The 18,422-nt window shown below is 40.0% G+C and overlaps 1 protein-coding gene across 6 annotated transcripts in view; it reads left to right on the top strand.

Annotated features, from left to right (window-relative positions):
• Nucleotides 1-18,422, top strand: part of BEND7 (BEN domain containing 7) — a 48,315-nt gene that overhangs the window by 10,255 nt on the left and 19,638 nt on the right. For all 6 annotated transcript variants that reach the window (XM_087766914.1, XM_087766913.1, XM_087766911.1 and 3 more), the window contains 4 exons: nucleotides 4,105-4,404; nucleotides 10,348-10,470; nucleotides 12,843-13,108; nucleotides 17,950-18,175. In XM_087766914.1, coding sequence (XP_087623040.1) covers nucleotides 4,105-4,404; nucleotides 10,348-10,470; nucleotides 12,843-13,108; nucleotides 17,950-18,175 — 915 coding nt within the window. The remainder of the gene's footprint in view (nucleotides 1-4,104; nucleotides 4,405-10,347; nucleotides 10,471-12,842; nucleotides 13,109-17,949; nucleotides 18,176-18,422) is intronic.

Here is an 18,422-nt window from a genome sequence, read left to right as displayed (position 1 = left end):
TCTGCCAAAACACAACACAACATAAAATTAGACATTAATTCATAGAAAAACCAAACTGTATTAAAAAAGTTAGCTACTCATGAATATATGAGAAACAGAAATGTTAAAAATAAAGAAATTAATTTCAAAATATTGGGCCAAGAGAACATTATGGTTATTTGTTTATATAAGTCAAAGGAAGAAGACATGAAATACACATGCTTGTCCAACCTTTATTCACTCATTTATACACTTTAAAACACATACATTGATTACAGATGTGGTTACCACTTCTCTAATGCCAGAATAAAATTAATATGTTAACATATGGGTGTGGTTGCATATCATTTTATCATTCTTTGTAACACTACGATAATATTTGACAAATTATTCAGAAAAGTGTAATAACTTCTTTGTAGGCAGTGTGCTATATTTATATTAAGTTTAATAAGCATAACAGTGAAAAGACGGTCAGGCATATAGCGGCAAAGAATGGAATTAATGAATTATCGATGATATTTTGTTAACTGGAGTTGTTTACGGGTCTGTTGCTTCAGACAGGTGCACGCTTAGCATATGGATGCTACTTCATCCTAGGACAGTTCTGGTTTCCATTTGGGCATTTGTAATTTTTCACATGTTTACCGCTTTCTTCGAGAGTGCACACTTTCAGTAAGGAAAGAGATTGAAATGAATTTTGGGGAAATTACTTTTTATGAATATTTGATGAAAGGGATTTGTTTTGCCTTTTTTTGTTTTCTAAGATTACAGTCAGGCCATGTGGAAAAAATAGGTTGTATATAAGGGGCAATCATAGCAACAACTATAATAGTAATTTTAAAAAATTGTTGATATGTTTTTTGTTATGACTATTATCATCTGTACGTATAAGTTCCTACACAGGGCTGTAATTTGCCATGCTTCTCTATTTTGAGTAGTGTTTTGTAAGTATTTTAGTGTTTTGCAAATGAATTAATTGGTTTTAGATAAAACCAAAGGGATTACATGGGGAATCCAAGTGGCAAAACCTGTAGCCTGCCGGTCGGGGGCATCCCTGTCTCCTTGGAGAGGTGGGGACTCCTGGTACCTGTACAGCGGTACAGGGAGAGGCTGAAATATGCACTGCTCCTCTCAGGCCTCAATATCTTTCTCAGGAGGCTTTTCACAGATAGGTAATGCAGATTTTTATGTAATAAACTGGGTTTTTTTGGTGCTTGATTATCCCATTCAGCATTTAAAAAGGAAGGCTGGCTTTTGCGTAGGACATAGTACCTTGAGCTGTTTGGTTTTCTCTCTGTGCCCCATCTTCTTTTTTTTTTTTTTTTTTTTTTTCATTTTTAAATTACATGGTTATTATCTGTGAAAATCATCAGCAGTGGAATAGCCAAGAACAAAACGCTCTCACTGGGCTCTAGAGCTAATAGCCAAATGAGATAACCAGGGAGCAAGAAGTTAAATCTGTTACCGTTCTTGCGCCTGCCTACAGATTCGGACGGTGTAACATCAGCTACCCTCCGCTCCTGTCGGGAAGGATGCCGCTGTGGCTGGCCAGTTACAAAGTAAAAGCTGTAAAAAGCCATAATTGGGAGAGGGAGAATGTAAACTTGCACTGAAGACTAAGTCAGGCTTATAGCCTGTATGTTTTTAATACCCCTCCTTACAAAACAGAAGACATATTTTGAAAAAAGACTCGACAAAAAAATGCCAAACAAAAAACTATCAATGGCAAAGAATCCAAATTAAAAAAAAAAAACTAAAAGAAACAAAAAAACAACAACAAACAAGTTCACAAAGGGGGAATCTCCCAGTTTTAAGTAGGGAGTTCCCAAAACACAAAGACATGTTTATGTAGGATGCAAGTTCTGGGTTTGCTGTAACATAAATACAGGGGTTTTTTCTATTTGGAAGTAAGTATGCTCATGTCACTGTATAAGAAGGCCTCTATATGAAGGAACAAGAGACCAGAATCAAGGCTGAATAAGCTCAATTAACATTAATATTTTATGTAATTGGGTAAGGGAAATTTAATCTTCCCAACAATGTGTCACCTGACAAGCATGCAGTCACTGCACCCAACAAGAGGAGGTGGGTGGGAAGCTTTTTTTTGATATTCAGATACATTTTGCTATTGAATACAAATCCGAATTGCCAACATGAAACTCTTGAGAGCCCGTTGTACTGCTGAATGGTACGACAGTAAGGGATTGCTTCACACTCCGGTGTCGTGGGAGTGTTTGGAGCTTGGATATGGGCAGATACAGCCACGTACAGGAGAAGGGCAGTCTTCAGTGTACAAGTCTGAGTATCTCAGTATTTGGAGTCCGGTGGTATGCTGCAGCCTCTCGAGGTTGGGAACCGCCAACAGTCAACCCCTGGTTGGGTTGGGGCCAAAAAGAGTCATTTTAAAGGAATTGGTGCTGTGATTTGTTGATTAAATCACACCCACGTGTATAAATCCGCAGGCAAACCAACAAAATAAATACAAAGCAGAGCTTTCTTGCAAAGGGCTTTTCTCGTCGCTTTAGCTGGAATGGAAACGGTGCTAGAGTATCGCTGTATGGGGTTGACAAATATTTTTCTAAGTTTGGACTAGGAGCTTTCTTGCAAACCACCCACTCTCCTCGCTGGATCGGGGTGGGCTGGAGCCAGCTGGCGCTGGCCCAGGGAACTGGTGCGCCAGGTCAAGCGGGAGATGCTCTGATTCAGCAGAGGCTGGAGCAGATCGTACAGCTCGTCTCCCCTTCCGCTTATTCACCTCCTGGAGTAAAAAAAATCCCTCTTTCGGGTACTGCACATCCCTGAGTATAACGGGTTTGCAGCATATCCCGGCCACGTTGAGCTTGGCCTGTGTTGGGGAGGGGATTGCTGCTCTCTTAGCTGTCCGGTTTAGCCAGCTATCTAAGCGTGTGCCTAAGTTTAGGCACCTGAATAGTGCTGTTGAGTTGATAAAATCGTTCACATGCCTGGTATTAGCACACTTTCAAATACCTTGTTGAACCAGAGAGGACGCACGTTGCATCTTGGTTTTTGGAGGGTTGGTTTTTTTCTTCTGAAGTTTCCTTCGCACTATCGCTTTGCCAAAAATAGGTTTATTTTGGGAAGCACAAAGGTAAATTGAAGAGAGGATACCAAGTATTACTGTATTAAGTATACTATAAAGGAAGGTTGTTTCATCAATTTCTTGATCTTCATTATTCCATTTGCTTAAGATGTTTGATTTTTCTATTACCAGTAAAAAAATAGAAGCTTCTTATTTCAGAAGGGGCTATGAACACTTCCTTATCACTAGTGAAATGTCATGTATGCTTTAACGAGCAAAATAGCTACTATCTGCCCAAAACACATATATTCATTGTGCAATCAGCAGTTTCATACATAAAATTAATACTTAAATGGTGCCAGGAGTATTAAAGTATGTAATTGTTATTATTTAAATGCCTTGAATTTATTTGGAACAGTCACATTTTTCTTGTATACATTCTCATTTTGTTTTCATAATCTACATTTTTAAGACATCCAGCAGTTAGGCTCTATACGGTTATACATGTATTAGCTGCTTTTTAATTTATTCCTGTATAATCCAGTATTATTAAATTCTGTGGACTAAGGAACTGATCCTGTTCATTAAAGTCAATAGATGCAGTGTTGCTCTGTGTGTGTGTGGTGTGGTGCTTTTTGTGGTTTATTTTTCCTTTGTAGGATCAATTCTTCAGCATGTAACAAACTGATACATAAATGGTCTGATCCTTTAGGCTTTACTTGGGGAAAATATCCACTGATGTCAATGCCTGAATGGGATCAGTCTCTTAAAAGGATAGTTTATTTGAAACTGCTGTAGCTATTATTATTTCCTTCTGGAGAAAAATAATCTTAGTCATCAAAGCTTTAGAAACGGCATCAAGAGAGCCAAGTTCAGCAGGTCTTTCATCCATGAAAGATGTCAACCATGGCTGTGTTGAAGTGTAGCCTGGTACATACCAATGACCGCTCAACCATCTCTTTTCTTTCTCGTCTTTATTTATTTATTTTTGTACTCCAACTCTCATTGGCATCTAAAATCACTAATCTCTGCCCATTACCGTTTTTGCTAATTTACAGTGATAACTGTGGCTCTGTTTTCATTAGGAGATGAAAGCCGGGAAATTAAAAAACAAATTACAGGGATGAGAAGATTACTGAATGACAGCACTGGAAGAATCTATCAACGAGTTGGCAAAGAAGGAGAAAAACTGAAGGAGGAGCCCCAAGATTTAGACTTAGCCTGGGCCCAGCGCCTGAATCCCTCTGCCGAGTCACAGGCGAGCCTTCATCCTTCACAGAGCGGTGCATGGAATGAATTATCACCCCAAGCTAGCCATTTTTCAGGGCAATACGGAACTCGATCCAAAACGTTCCAAAATCAAACACGAACCGTGGCATCCAATGGTATGATCTGCATTAGATACTGAGAATAGTACTTTTTTTTTTTTCCCTCTCCTTGTACTGTACTAAATTTCTGCCTTTGTTGTGATGATTTATTGTACCGCTGCACTGAAATCAGTTATAGTTCAGAGTCTACAAAATGAGCACATAGTTATCACTTTGAAAAGGTGCGAAAGTGGGCACGGTGCATTCTGCTACCATCTGTCTTAGCTTTTAAAATGGATTCCTGGTGATAGGACAGAATTACTCAATGCTGTTACAGGCTTAATTTCTATACAGTACTTATTAAAACAGCTTTTGCCATTGTTATTAAATTCGTAGCTAATTAAATGTCAACCTCTACCACTCCTCTTTGCAATGAGTAATGTAACACTGTTGTGACACCACTTGTGGAGCAGGATTCTACTGACTTTCACAAGAGGATGGCATCAGCCTTATAACTGGCTGCTGTACTTCAGGTACAAAATCCCATCGCAGCCTTAGGCTTTTATTGCGATGGGACCATTGGAGAAAAGAGATGATGGAATCTACCTATGAACAGCATGTACTAGAGCATGGTCTATCAGAGAATTCTGCCCTAAAGCAGATGGCAGTGTCTCCTTAAAATGCTTTTCTTCTGTAGTTTTAAGTCCCAGAGGATGGAGGTTTTACTGCCAGATTCCTGAAGGTCTTCTTGAATGACGTAAATTCAATTCAGAAAGTTTTTCTCCTGATATGCAACCCTAAATTTAGCGGGGGGGGGTGTGTAAAAATTTTAGAGGGGGGTTTAAATTTAAAGGAGTGCCTCCATTCTAAATTCTGGAAAATAAAAAATTGTGAGATTGCACTGAAAACATCAATTTCCAGTAGATTCTGAAGGTATTCATACTTCCCAATCGGAGCATCTGCTGTGTATCCTTCTCTAAAGGCATACAAGTTCTCATTGCTTGTAACAGTTAAAAAGAAAAATACTATTATTATTCTCAGTACTGTCCTTTAGGAAGTACTGTCACTGCACTAAAAAACATACAGCTGTACCTTTCACCAGATTGACTGTTTCTCTGTTGAGACAATGATTCACACAGAGGTACCAGTTGACCTGGAGAAAGATGTTGCAGTAAGTCATGCTAGTTTTATTTATTTTATAATACAAAAAAATAGGTTTTTTTTTAAAGGTGCAGATCCAGGGGAGAGAGGAAAACACTTGATGGGATTTAGCATCAAAGTCTAAAACTGTGCTCTTAAAATCCCACCGTAACAACCTTCTAAATGTGGAAGCACCCAAAATTCATCGCACATCTCCCTCTTTGCCCTGAGAGTCCCTGGGCACCGGCAGGACAGTTCTCTGCATGCACAGAAGTGCCCAAGCCTGCACAGCTTAGGTGCCTAGTTCCCAGATCCAGAAAGTAGGTGGAGCAGCACCTCTATCCCCTCGGGGGCCTGATTCAGCATGTGAGCTAAAACATGTTGACAGGATTTGGCCCCATATGCAAGAAAATGTCAGCTTTTTAATTTTTCATACGAGGAGGAAGGGTTCGGCTGATTTATGATCTCCTGCAGGTTAGAACGGTCTGTGAGACCGTAGAAGGGTTGGGTTGAGCGACCTCTGGGCTGGTCAGGAGGAATGTCCAAGCTGCTGGCTCTTGGGGCAGTGGACCAGGAGGCACCTTCCACCCCTCCCTCTGCAGCTGTCCTGCTGCAGAAAGGAATGCAGTCTTTTAGGTTATTACATAAAGATGGGTGTGAGCCCTCTCCTCTGGCCGCCTTTGAAAAGACGACATGCGTAGCTCTTTGAGAGCAAGATTTTAGGTGTCTGCCTCCAGTGGAGCGTTGTGATCCTGCCGGACAGTTTTGCTGCTTTGGCTCCAAAGCCCAGTCTCTAGGAAAGGAAAACTTTTGATGCATTTCTGGGCTGTGAGCAAGCCCTGAAACTGCTCCTCACCCAGCACCCAGTTCTTCTGGGCAGGCTGTTCTAACATGCCCAGTTCCCTCCATCCCTTGCATTGGGAGCCTGAGTATCTAACTCACTAATTTAGGTGTTATTTGGAGGGTGGACAAAGTCCTTAAAAGCTGGGTGTAGAAATGGAATCAAATGTCAAAGGAGATACTACTGCTTGGTACTTACCATGGTGTTTAAACTCATCTGAGCAAAACTGTTCAGGTAGGACATAAGCTTGTTACCTGGGGCTGTCAGGCCTAGGTCATCACTGGGGAGATGTCCAGGCATCTATAGCAGGCGGTCTGAGCCCCGAAACTGTTTCTGTCCATTGGAGAGATACTGTATAGGAAGCCAAAATATATGTTGTAGGCTGTGTGAATTACTCAAATTTGAATGTAATAGGGATTCAAGTCCATCTAACTAGCATAGTTATCTACTCGCGTGGTAAAGGTGGTTCAAGGAAAGGCTGGAATGGGTGTTTAATAGATGTCGGTATAGAAAGCAGTTGTGAAAAAAGTATTGGCAAAAATAGACAAAGAGAGCAAAGGAGGAATGGGGGGAGCCTAGGCATTGCTGCAGCAGGGGGAAGAGTAGGAACATACTTCAAAAGCAAAGTGATTTATTCCAAACCGGATTTAAGGTGATGGTTCCACAGGTCAGGAAGTTAGGAAGTCGTCCGTGACCCACTGCGTTTAGTGAAAGCCTCTTGGGGCTATGAACAGTGAGTAGCATGTCTGCCCTATTAGAGAGAACAAACTCACAGAGTCTGTCTGAAACATTTTAGTTTCGTTTCTTGTGTTGTGTAGCAAATCCGGCAGTGATGCAGCAGCTGAATCGCGCTTCAGTTATGTCAAGATCATTTTCAATGGATCGCACTTGCATGCTTTTCAAATATAAACTTGTGGTAGCAATGTTACGCCAGGTGAATTCACTCTCAGCAGATCCAGCTGCAGGAACCACTGTCCTGGGCTACTTGCTGCTCACACAGGGGAAGCAACTAATGTATTTGCGTCGTCTCCTTCTCTGAATCATACAAGCCGGTATCAAATTTGCGTGCTGGCTAGCTTCCAAAAGAGAGGGAGATGGCTCTTTAAAGACTCCTTCATAAAAATAAAAAGTCTGTTCTCCTTTTAAAATTAAAAATTGATTTATAGCAAGTTGAAAAGGGTTGCTTTTGTCCTCTAAAAATGATAAAGATAGTGCTTGGAACAATGACTGAGAACACTCTACAAGATGTTTCTTACAACACAGTAACTGATCAGAGGAGGGAGGATAGAAAGAAAATAAAAAACCCTCATGAATATGTATGAAGTCAGTAGAACCCTGCTTTGATTTGAAATATTGGTGGTCTCTTCCCATTTCCAGTACCTATGGTAGATTTACATGGGTAATTTCTATCAATGCTAATGGGGATTATAATGTAAATCCCCCATGCCTCAATGGGAAAATAGACCCTTTGGTTTTCCATCAGGACCCTGCGTGCCCGCGTGCCTTCATTAGGAACGTGTTATATTGCAGCAGGAAAGATGTACAGGTATTTACTGATACAGTTTGTCCAAGTTTTCACATGCAATTCACCGCGATGTAGAGTCTTTGTTAAGAAGGAGGCAAAAGCCACCAGCCCTGTCTCCCACTGTAGTCCTTCGGATACTGTTTCCAGAGGCCCACTACAATACTGGATTCTGATCAAGAGAGAGGATGGGCCTTTTCCCGAGCAGCTTATTAGTCTAAACCAACTGAGAAAGCACTGGAGGAAGGATAGTCTTACTATGTATTTGTCTTTTATTAATAAAACTCTGCTGATTTCCCGGGACTCCATTTCTGGGGTACCTGCTTGTCTTACTGAAAGGTACGGAGTTATGCTGATGCTATTAAATTATAAGTAGCCTTGAACCTCATCTACTTGAAAGTCTTCCTTTAACAAATAGTTAAAGGGTATTGGTGGAGCCAAGTTGAGGGATTCTGAGTAATCTGCTGCAAAGCTAAAGATAACATTATTTTTTTTCCCCCGCTGTACCTGTAACAATGGGCTAAACACTTTATGGACCATTGAAAAGATAAAATCCCATCCATGCCCCAAGGAACTTTCGGTCTGAATAGACAGCGTACAAAGGAAGGGTGAGATCAAACTAGGCAGTGCCCTGCTGAGTCAGTAACCTGTTTTTTGTTTTAATTTGAGACTCTCAGCCTGTTTTTTAGATCGCTTTTTACTTCTAAAAAGTTGTAGTTACAGCCGAAGAAGCCATCGCATTCATATTTGCTAGATTTGCAGAAATTTGTAAATTACTCTGTTTATCTTAATGCAGCATTAACAGTTTCTGTCCATGGGTGATATTTTAAAATACTGAAATTTGTAATTGCAGTAGAGTGGACAGTCTAAATATCCAAGGAAAGGAGGAGAGCCATCTTTAGTGACACATCAGTTTAGTTTCAGAAGTAACTCACTGCTGGGAGAACGACCACCAGTTTGCCCAAGTCTGATAGATGTTACATCAGAGCTGAAGGACTCAATGGAAGGAGGTAGAGGAGAAGTGCCTGGGAAGGGAGATTTGAGGATGGAGGGACACATTGGCAGAACTAGGAAAGGGTGGGAGCGATCTAGCGCTGGCCGGATTTTCAGCCATTGCAAATGAGGATTGAAGTCAGGGGATCTGTGTGGGTCTGACATCAGGGGAGCTCTGATGAAAGAACACAAACCAAACCTAAAAAGGTATTAATAAACTGCTTTGGCTTCAGAGGAAAGCAAAAGTAATAATGAAAAATGGGAGGATTTATGAGCGAAGATTAAATGAGTTGCTTATGTTCACTTTAGCTCGGTAATGATTAAAGGGCACCTGATAACTGTCAGGCTATGGAAGAAAAAGGGAAATACACTCTCTGAAGTCCACCACATGTGACACCAAGCGAGATGATTTTTGTTAGATCCATTTGTACCTATCTTCATAAAATGATCATCCCTCCTCTTGCACGCTTTGATGAGCAGTAAAATAGCCATCAATTTAAATGACTGTAAGCACATTTTGAAATGAAGGGAGGCGCATCCCATCTGGTCTCAGTTTCAAGCAGATACTGCTAGGTGTTTTGTTGAATTTTGAAATTTTTATTTGTATTGTTAAAGCATTTTAGACTAAGTGCAGGATACAACTATTCAGGTAAAGCTTGACATCTGAACTGTTACAGCCTGTCCTAATTCTGGACCTACGATGCAAAACTTCTGGAAAGCAAGGCAGTAATAAAAGCACTGCTAAGGGCTAGAACTAGAAGTGTGTAAATTCAGTTAAACGCTAGTAAGAATTGCTAGAAAAGAAGAATCAGTTGAACTACTATATTAATTTTCAAAGGGGAACTATGGACAGCCGATCTCGTAGGTCACAGTGCTGGAAAAGATGCCATAGAAAACAATCCCACCCTAGCAAGCAGAAGATCAAATTTGAAAGCTTTCCTTGCTGGTCGTTCTTTTCCATCCTGTTTTTTTTTTTTTCCCCCCTCCAAATAGGGGATTTTATTTTCATTCTCAATTCTTCACATAGTAAAGAATCACATGTAACATTCAAGCAGTTTAAAAATTCGTAGGCCCTCATTTAACGTGCAGTATAAACCTTTATTACGCAGACTGTCTTCATTCTTTGTAAGACTGTTCCAGGAGATGGGCTTTTTTGTGTGTGTGTGATAAAGTGAGTATGTTTATAATGAGGTTTGGTGCTATTGTTATTCAAGATGAACTAGCCTGACAAGAGAAAGCCCTGCTGTGAAGACTGCATTGTATTCACGCTCTGAGCAGTCTTCTCCAGCCCATGTAACGTTGCATCCCCTACTGTATATAATTGCACATACTAGTATTTGGATAAAACCTAGTCGTCTCTTCCACTTAAAAGGGACCATGTGGAAAATTATTTGCTTTCTTGCTTTGGATCTAATTTCACGATCAGGTATATTGATAATAGTTTCAAACGCCTGCTGGTAATTGTTGTTTGGGTGCTTTTGTGTGGGTTACATCATCTCTCCCCCATTTCATTCCTCTCTTTCAGGAGAAATCCCAATGGTGAATTCATCAGTTGGACCAAACTGCTGTACATGTAATTGCCAGTCAACCCTACAGGCTATTCTTCAAGAGCTCAAGACCATGCGAAAATTGATGCAAATTCAAGCAGGTACAATGACCAGTCCAATACGTGCGTATCCGTGACGAGCATCTTCTTGTTAGGAGGAATGGCCTAGTAAGACAGAAATGTATCTGGAGACTCAGGAAAACCTGGACCGTTTCCTGCTCACTTGACACGTCGTTCAAAGTAAAATTTTCACAGGCTTCTTGGAAATATAATTTTTATTTCTCAGATCCTTAGCTGTAACATGGGATATTATCTTGTAGGGATCTTTTAAGGCTAAATTTAAAAAAAAATCTATTGTGATTCTATACTCTAGTAATGGGAGCTGAGTGGGTAGGTCAGTATGCCATAACCACCCCCAGTTTGTTTTCACGGTGTATTCATTCAGAGGTGCAAAATGCTACTTTTCCTGTTACCTGTTTACCAGTTCACTAATCTTAGGAGGAAAAAGAAAATTGGAAGGCCACTTAAAATTATTGTATAACACTTCATTCAAAGATCTTTCAAGTTACAGCTCCGTGGTACCCTAAACTGAGCTAGCCGCTGCATGTTGTGGCCTCCACCCTTTTTCAGGCTGGTTTACCAGTTCTTTCTGCTGGCTGAACCAGCAGTAATCTGTTCATTGGGGAAAACTGTTGAGTCTAGTTTTCTGCTAGGTTAGGAGCTGAAACAGAACAGTGCAGAGCCAGAAGGGCACTAGGGCCAGCAAGATAACAAGACCATTGCAGCTAAGAGTTAGGTAGGTCATCGTAGGCTGCTGTGAAGCCGTAGCCTCCATGCTTCCTAAAAATTAGTGTTAATGCTAATGAGGAGTTGGAGACATTGGAGATTTTGTTGGTTGAGTTGCCCATCCATCATGAGTGATGGAGGTTTTTCTCTTAGAGTAGCTGGATAAGACCTCTGCAAGAAAAGGGAGTGTTGACTAATTAACTGAAATATGGGTGGAGCGAAGGGCTGACTACACTCCTTGTCTCCACAGTGTATAATGCTTGAGTGAGCGACAGGAAGGGTCACACGGGTTTTGTAATAATCAGTTGATACACATAAAAATGCTTTTCAAAAAGTCATCGATTTACAAAGAAGCACGTGAAGGCCCAGTTTTACAGTCTCTGCTGGGGCAGGGAATTCTTCACGCAGTTGCACCAATTTCACTGAAATTACGTGCATGATTAAAAATGGCTTGTGGGGTTTATGCCGGAAGAGCTGGCTCCTCAATAGCAGGAATATTTCTTATTTATTATGTATCTACAGTATAAATAGCTTGTTAATTAGTGACTCTCTTGATGAAAAGGCCTGGGAATAGTTCATATTTTCTGGTAGGCATGAAATGATGGTTTTGCAGAGAAAAAAAATCATTTGGTATTTTTGTTGCTAAAAGAAAAAAAAACTAAAATGCAAACATATACATGAAAGTGTAGTAACTTATTTTAGTATTCAAACACCCTTCTGTCTAAATGATAAACTACAAATGACAGTCTTGTAAATCCTCGCCAGAAATGAAATATCCCAGAAATCTTTTAATAAACGGTATTCTGAGGTTTGTTTTTTTTCCTCAAGCTTTGTAGATGAGGACTATTTGTAGTTCACTCGTAGCTCGAATGAGTTTGATTTCCATGTGTAGCACTTTCAGCTTTTTTTGTTTTGACCTTGATCTTACTGATTCATCCAGACATATAATTGTATCTGCATAGCATTCTGCTGGAGGACTCGCTCATGTTGATACAGGTTCAGGATTGGTGCCTTAATTTATACAAATGATTGTGGATACTGGAAAATGCAAAATACTTATAAGTGCAAAATGTGGTCTCTTAGATTTCAGAGGTAACACATGAACTGTTAGTTTCCGTGTATGAGCAAAACAAACTGATGCAACTTTGGGTTACTTTTTTCCCAGAAATTAAACTATTGAACAGTGTTTTCACTCATTCTTGACATAATGGTACTTGAAATGTTCTTGCTGAGCTAATTAACTTGGTGACTACATTCATAAAAATAACTGTAATTGCATTAGCACTTGTATTATCTTACTTTATCAGGAAAAGATGCTCAAAGACAATGAGATTCTCAGTCATTCAAGAGGGTATACAAATTAACCATTGCTTAAGTCCTTCATGTCACCAACCATCCAGTGGTCACTAGGAAAAAGAACCACGTATTCCTAATTTTCCTAAAATGCTATTCATCAGTATGTCTTGAAAAACCTCATAGTGGAGCTCAGTGTCATTATCTCCATTGTACAGATTGGAAAATTATGCGAAGGTGATAAAATGTAACTGTTTCACATGCACAAACAGCCCTGAAAACCATACCACTTATCCAGAAGATAAGTTCAGTATGTCGGTAGCTTAATGGTGCGTCCGTGTGGTTATACGTGTGCTTTTTTCTATAAATTTAATTCATTACTTTCTTTCATTCAGTTGGGACTCAAAACAGACAGCAGCCTCCTGTTCCTCTGATTTGCGCACAGAAGTCAACTATATCAAGAAAGAGGAATAAAAAGAAAAAACTGCCCCTCAAAACTGTTGAACCAATTACCATGAATAAGAAACTGAACATTGCGGAGAACGAAAAGAAGCTATCAGCAAACTCGGAACGATCGAGTCTGCAAGCAGTTGAACCCCCCCTAAAACCAGAAACCCCTGTTTCAGGATTTGGAATTATCCTTGAATCGGCTTCATCAGATGTAAGTTAATATTTTAATACGCAGGATCACAGGATTTTAAAGCCGTAACTCATCCAGGAGAATCAATACTCAAGTCAGCTTGAGTGTGTTCCCTCTTCTTATTAGATTAAACAAGCAAATCTTGAGTAGGGTTGAATGGAGACAGTAGGGTTAGACGTGGGGAGTTTGGGGTTTTTTTTTCAACTGAGTGCTGATTACAAAATTTTAGGGTTTTTTTTTTCAACTTTCATGAGCATGTAGTTCTCCCTTGAGTTCAGGGCTGCCTGTTGTTTGAGCTTGCAGTGGAAACTTGTTCTTCATCTCTCCTGCTGCCAAAAGCCACTGTGAGATCAGGAGCCGTGAAAAGTGCTGCGTGTATAAACCGTCACAACCCTGTCATTTGCTGATGAGTGCGCATAGTCCACACGTATGCCCTTATCCTGCCAAGATGTATTTATGTGCTGTGTTTCATGCCTGGCTGGTCCCACGGGCTTCAGGGGACTCCTCACCTCTATAAAGTTCATACTTTGGTCTTTGTTGAATCAGGTCATTTGGTCTTCATCACTGTGGTTGCTGGATGAGGGCCTTGACGCTGTTGATGATGTCAGTGTGACTAAAGGGGTCATAATTTGCCACTCTAAAAATACGTACTTTTTATGTGTAAAATTGCAATAAACGTGCCTTCTCGATTCATGTAACATGTACGCATTGATAGAAATTTCATGTATCTGGTGGCTGATTGGCTTTGGTTAATGACCAAATAGATGGCGTCTGAACCAGTTCACTGATGAGTAAACTGATCATTAATTTCTCTAATATATTTTTAATTTTGAGCAGGCAGTTTCCAATTTCCTAAGTACTATGAGCTAGAAAAACATAATTAAATTCAGTATCAATAAGCGTAAATGAAAACAATGCAGCAGATAATATTCTACCTTTCTGGAAGTAGGAACTAGTAATAAAAAAGAGCAGTCACGATAATTCAGTTATATAGATGCAAGCCACACCACTAATTAGATTGCAGTCTCATGCCACAGAGTCGGCGTAGTGATACAGAGTAACTAGTTTGATGCTTTTTCAGGGGTTTTCCTTTTGTAGTATTATGCTTAATAATGTTTGAGGGAATGGTTTGGGGAGGCACTGGTAATTTATCTCCAGTATGCAATTTGTGCTTATAGTTTTTCTTTCCTTGTGGCACTCTTTTCAGCTTGAAACACGGTTTTGAAAACAGTTTTGTACTCGTGATGGAATTTAATTTGGCTTTATGAATGTGTTCCATCGCTGGACACAGTTCTTCGCAGGTGCCAATTTAACCTAAGGAAAAAAAGAAGAGAAAACCTGTGGCTCATAAATCAGGTCCTCATCTGCCCTCCCATGCTTTGACCCCTGTTTGCCACAGTAGTTGTTTGACTAAATTTACAGAGTCGGAACCCTGAAAAAAACAAATTGATTTTGTTTTGTCTTTGGAAAGAAAAGAGTTGAGTTCTGAAAATAGTTATATTTAACAGTGAAAATAAAATGTGACCTTCAACATTTTGAGAAGGCTAAAGAAAGTAACTTCTTTCAGAATGAATGGCGGTATTATCTTTTTCTGTTTATTCATAAGCATCTCTAGCGTGTTCACGACCAGCGTGTCCGAGTGCCTGACAAAACTGAAAGACATTTTATGCAGCACCATAAATAAATGTTCCCTTGAGAATATTGCACGGGTTGTCTGTAGTGTGCGCTGTGTCATACGCCAGGACTGCCGCCGCTGTTATTTTGCCAACATTTGTTGAACTTCAAGAAAAATCTCAGTTTAATGTGTATAAAATTGGGGCTACCGAAACCGGTGCAATTAGTTCAGATTTGCTGAGAGGAAATACTGCTACTTATGGAGGTGGAAAAAGGCTTTGTGAGACCAGCTCTTAATCTGGCCCATGAATCAGAGAACCTGCTTTTTAAAATGTAATGATCTGTTACTCTTAGTTAATCTTTCTTCTGTTTGTTTTACTGTTACAATATTTCATTTATAACATAATCATTTCTAATCTACGTAGTACAACCTACTAAAATGTCTAGGACTAAATTTAATTCGCTGCCTGTTAAATTTAGCACAACAAAAGCCTTTGGCATTCAGGTCTTATTTATTGTATTGTACACAAATAGTTTACCCACCAGTTCCTTATGCCGTGATCATTATCTACTAACAAATGCTTTTCCTTTTGAGAAATCACATTCCAAGTGATCATAAAGTTCAATTAGCTACTGATTGTCTTTGATTGAAGAATAGTTTACTACTAAAGGAAAGCAAGAATAAATCAGCGTTCTGCCTTCAAATTGTGTCGCTGATATACAGATTGACTCCTATATTAAGAATAAAATAGTCAAAACTAAAATAATATTGACTCCTCCATGCTGGTACACTGGTAAATGTATTTAATGAAATGTATTTTACAGCTGTATTAGTGAAGATGATTTGTCTGCCCTAGGCGTCTTTTATCTTTGAGGTCATCTTAGATTGCTATCATAAGACCCAAGACCCAAGTAACGGAATACGACAGGATACCCTCATCACCATGACAACTACATTCTGGGGTTTGATTAACATGAAGTAGAATTTTTCCCAAGTTGTAAACTTGGCCCACGTTTATTTACTCTTGAAAATCTTTTCTGTCACCAGAAAGTTTAGAAGTAACATATTAAAAACTCACCTACCTCAGAAGATTGTCATATGTCAAATAGAATAATTCTGACTGTTTTGCTGGATCCAGCATTTTGAAAGTTCTCAAGGTAAAAAACAACGTTTCATCCAGAACAAGCTGAGAAACTTGTGTGCTTTTTAGATTTTTTTTTTTAAATACTTATCTGCATATTTTAAGATTCTTCGTCCTGGCTTCACAAAGCATTGTAATTTTCAGTTTTATCACACAATACACATGCATATCCAATGATAGTATATGCTTTGAAAATATTCTGCTTGCTGTAACTCTCTTGATATTGATTTTAAAAAATCCATGGGAAAAGAGTTACACAGCCAAATCCTTCTGAGATTGGCAGCCCTTTCTTCTGTGTAGACTCAAGATGTTTGCAGGTGATTTGATGGGAGATGGCATTTGCTCTTGCTCTGTAAACATCATGAAAATGCACCATCACTGGTGTATATATTTTCATATCGGGGAAAAAAAAGAGCAAGTTATTAGGAGCAAGGCTGTAAAGTTAGCTTATTTTCTCACATTGTGGCCACTGATTTTTTCCCCCCTTGCCAACTTCCAGATAATATCTTAAAAATTTTAGTTTATTCATGATGTATCATCATTCTAGATATATAATTATTGCATACAGACATAGAATCATGGAATCATTAAAGTTGGAAAAGACCTTTAAGATCATCGAGTCCAACCATTAACCTATCACTGCCAAGTCCACCACTAAACCATGTCCTCGAGCATCACGCCTACCCTTCTTTTAAATACCTCCAGGGATGGGGACTCAACCACTTCCCTGGGCAGCCTGTTCCAATGCCTGACTACCCTTTTGGTGAAGACGTTTTTCCTAATATCCAACCTAAACCTCCCCTGGTGCAGCTTGAGGCCGTTTCCTCTCGTCCTATCGCTTCTTACTTGGGAGAAGAGACCGACCCCCACCTCACTACAGCCTCCTTGCAGGGAGTTGTAGAGAGCAATAAGGTCTCCCCTCAGCCTCCTCTTCTCCAGACTAAACAACCCCAGCTCCCTCAGCCGCTCCTCGTATGACTTGTGCTCCAGACCCTTCACCAGCTTCATTGCCCTTCTCTGGACACGCTCCAGCACCTCGATGTCCTTCTTGTAGTGAGGGGCCCAAAACTGAACCCAGTACTCGAGGTGCGGCCTCACCAGTGCCGAGTACAGGGGCACCATCACCTCCCTGGTCCTGCTGGCCACACTATTCCTGATACAGGCCAGGATGCCATTGGCCCTCTTGGCCACCTGGGCACACATCTTGCATAAGCATTGTGTGGTAGTCATAGAAAAAGTACTGTAAATATTGTTCATGTAATTTCTGATATGTACAGACAGGGGCAGCAAAAAGACTGTTAGTAAGGGGGCTTCCTTGCAGGCCTTTGTCTGCTTTGGCCCACAATGCACTTGAGGCGAGACTTGTGAAATACAGGATAATTTTGTTCCCTCTTCCTCCTCTCCATCTCACTTTCTGGCAATGGCGTAAATCCCTGTGATTTGCCACTGAGGGTTTTTGTGCTGAAATAAGCTGTCTATCTAACATCATCCTCTTCTAAGGATGCATTTTGGGAATAGGAAAAGGAGGGATAAGTGGCTGATTAGCAAGTGCTGGCTCCAAGGGCAACCTCAAACTCATCAGCTGCTTCTACTCATATGGGCTGTATCTGTGCTGGAAGCCCTCTTGGGAAACCACATGGAACAGGCCGGTAGCCCTGCAGTTGCCCTTCTTGGAAATGCCTGGCTGCCCCACAGCATGCTTGTTCACATCATTTGGCAGTGAAACAAGTCCATAAAATGGTTAGATAAATGTCCAAAAAGCTTTGCATGGGAGTATTGCTCTGGGATGATCCTCTGGTTTGTCGTTATTATCCAATATTGAAAGGTACCTCTTTTCTTTTTGTTAGCTGTACGCCTAGAAATAATGTTAGTAATTGTTAAGTATTACAGTGGCTAGACACGAGTATGATTATTTGATTTGCCTTTTAAGGTGCTTATTCACTGATGGGGTTTGATTTCAATGAAGGAGGCTGCTGTGGTACTGAATAGCTGAGAAAAGATTCATGGTTTGATTAAGTGATTGTAAAGTCTCACCAGATGCATGATTGAAGTAAAATAATGTATTCGAATGCTCTTTTAATTAAAACATTTGTATTCTTTTGGTAGCCAGAAGTGCAACTTGCAGAAGGCTTTGACGTCTTTATGCCGAAATCTCAGCTGGACTCTATATTATCAAACTATACTCGCTCAGGAAGTCTGCTCTTTAGGAAGCTGGTCTGCGCATTTTTTGATGACAAGACTTTGGCTAACTCTTTACCAAACGGCAAAAGGAAAAGAGGGCTCAATGACAACCGGAAAGGACTAGACCAAAATATTGTGGGTGCAATAAAAGGTACCGTTTTTGTTTTCTTTCATATGTGTAATTAGAACATATTCTCAGCTAAGGAGAGTGTAAGGGGCTTAGAATTTCTGACGTGCATTAGGTCTACTAAAATATGCAGTCTTATTTTTATTCCCTTTCATTCACTTGTTAAAAATAGCTTCTACGGGGACAGCTTGTGTTAATTTTAAGCCAATGATCCCGGTTTCTGAAGTCAGGCTCTAAGGTTAGAATCTCAATGTTCTTATAAGATAATTAT

The sequence above is a fragment of the Nipponia nippon genome, unplaced genomic scaffold (genome assembly GCF_047370975.1).
Source record: "Nipponia nippon isolate SJK-2023a ecotype South Korea unplaced genomic scaffold, ASM4737097v1 scaffold_3, whole genome shotgun sequence".
Classification (NCBI taxonomy): Eukaryota; Metazoa; Chordata; class Aves; order Pelecaniformes; family Threskiornithidae; genus Nipponia; species Nipponia nippon.
This window is presented reverse-complemented; position numbering and strand designations above follow the sequence as displayed.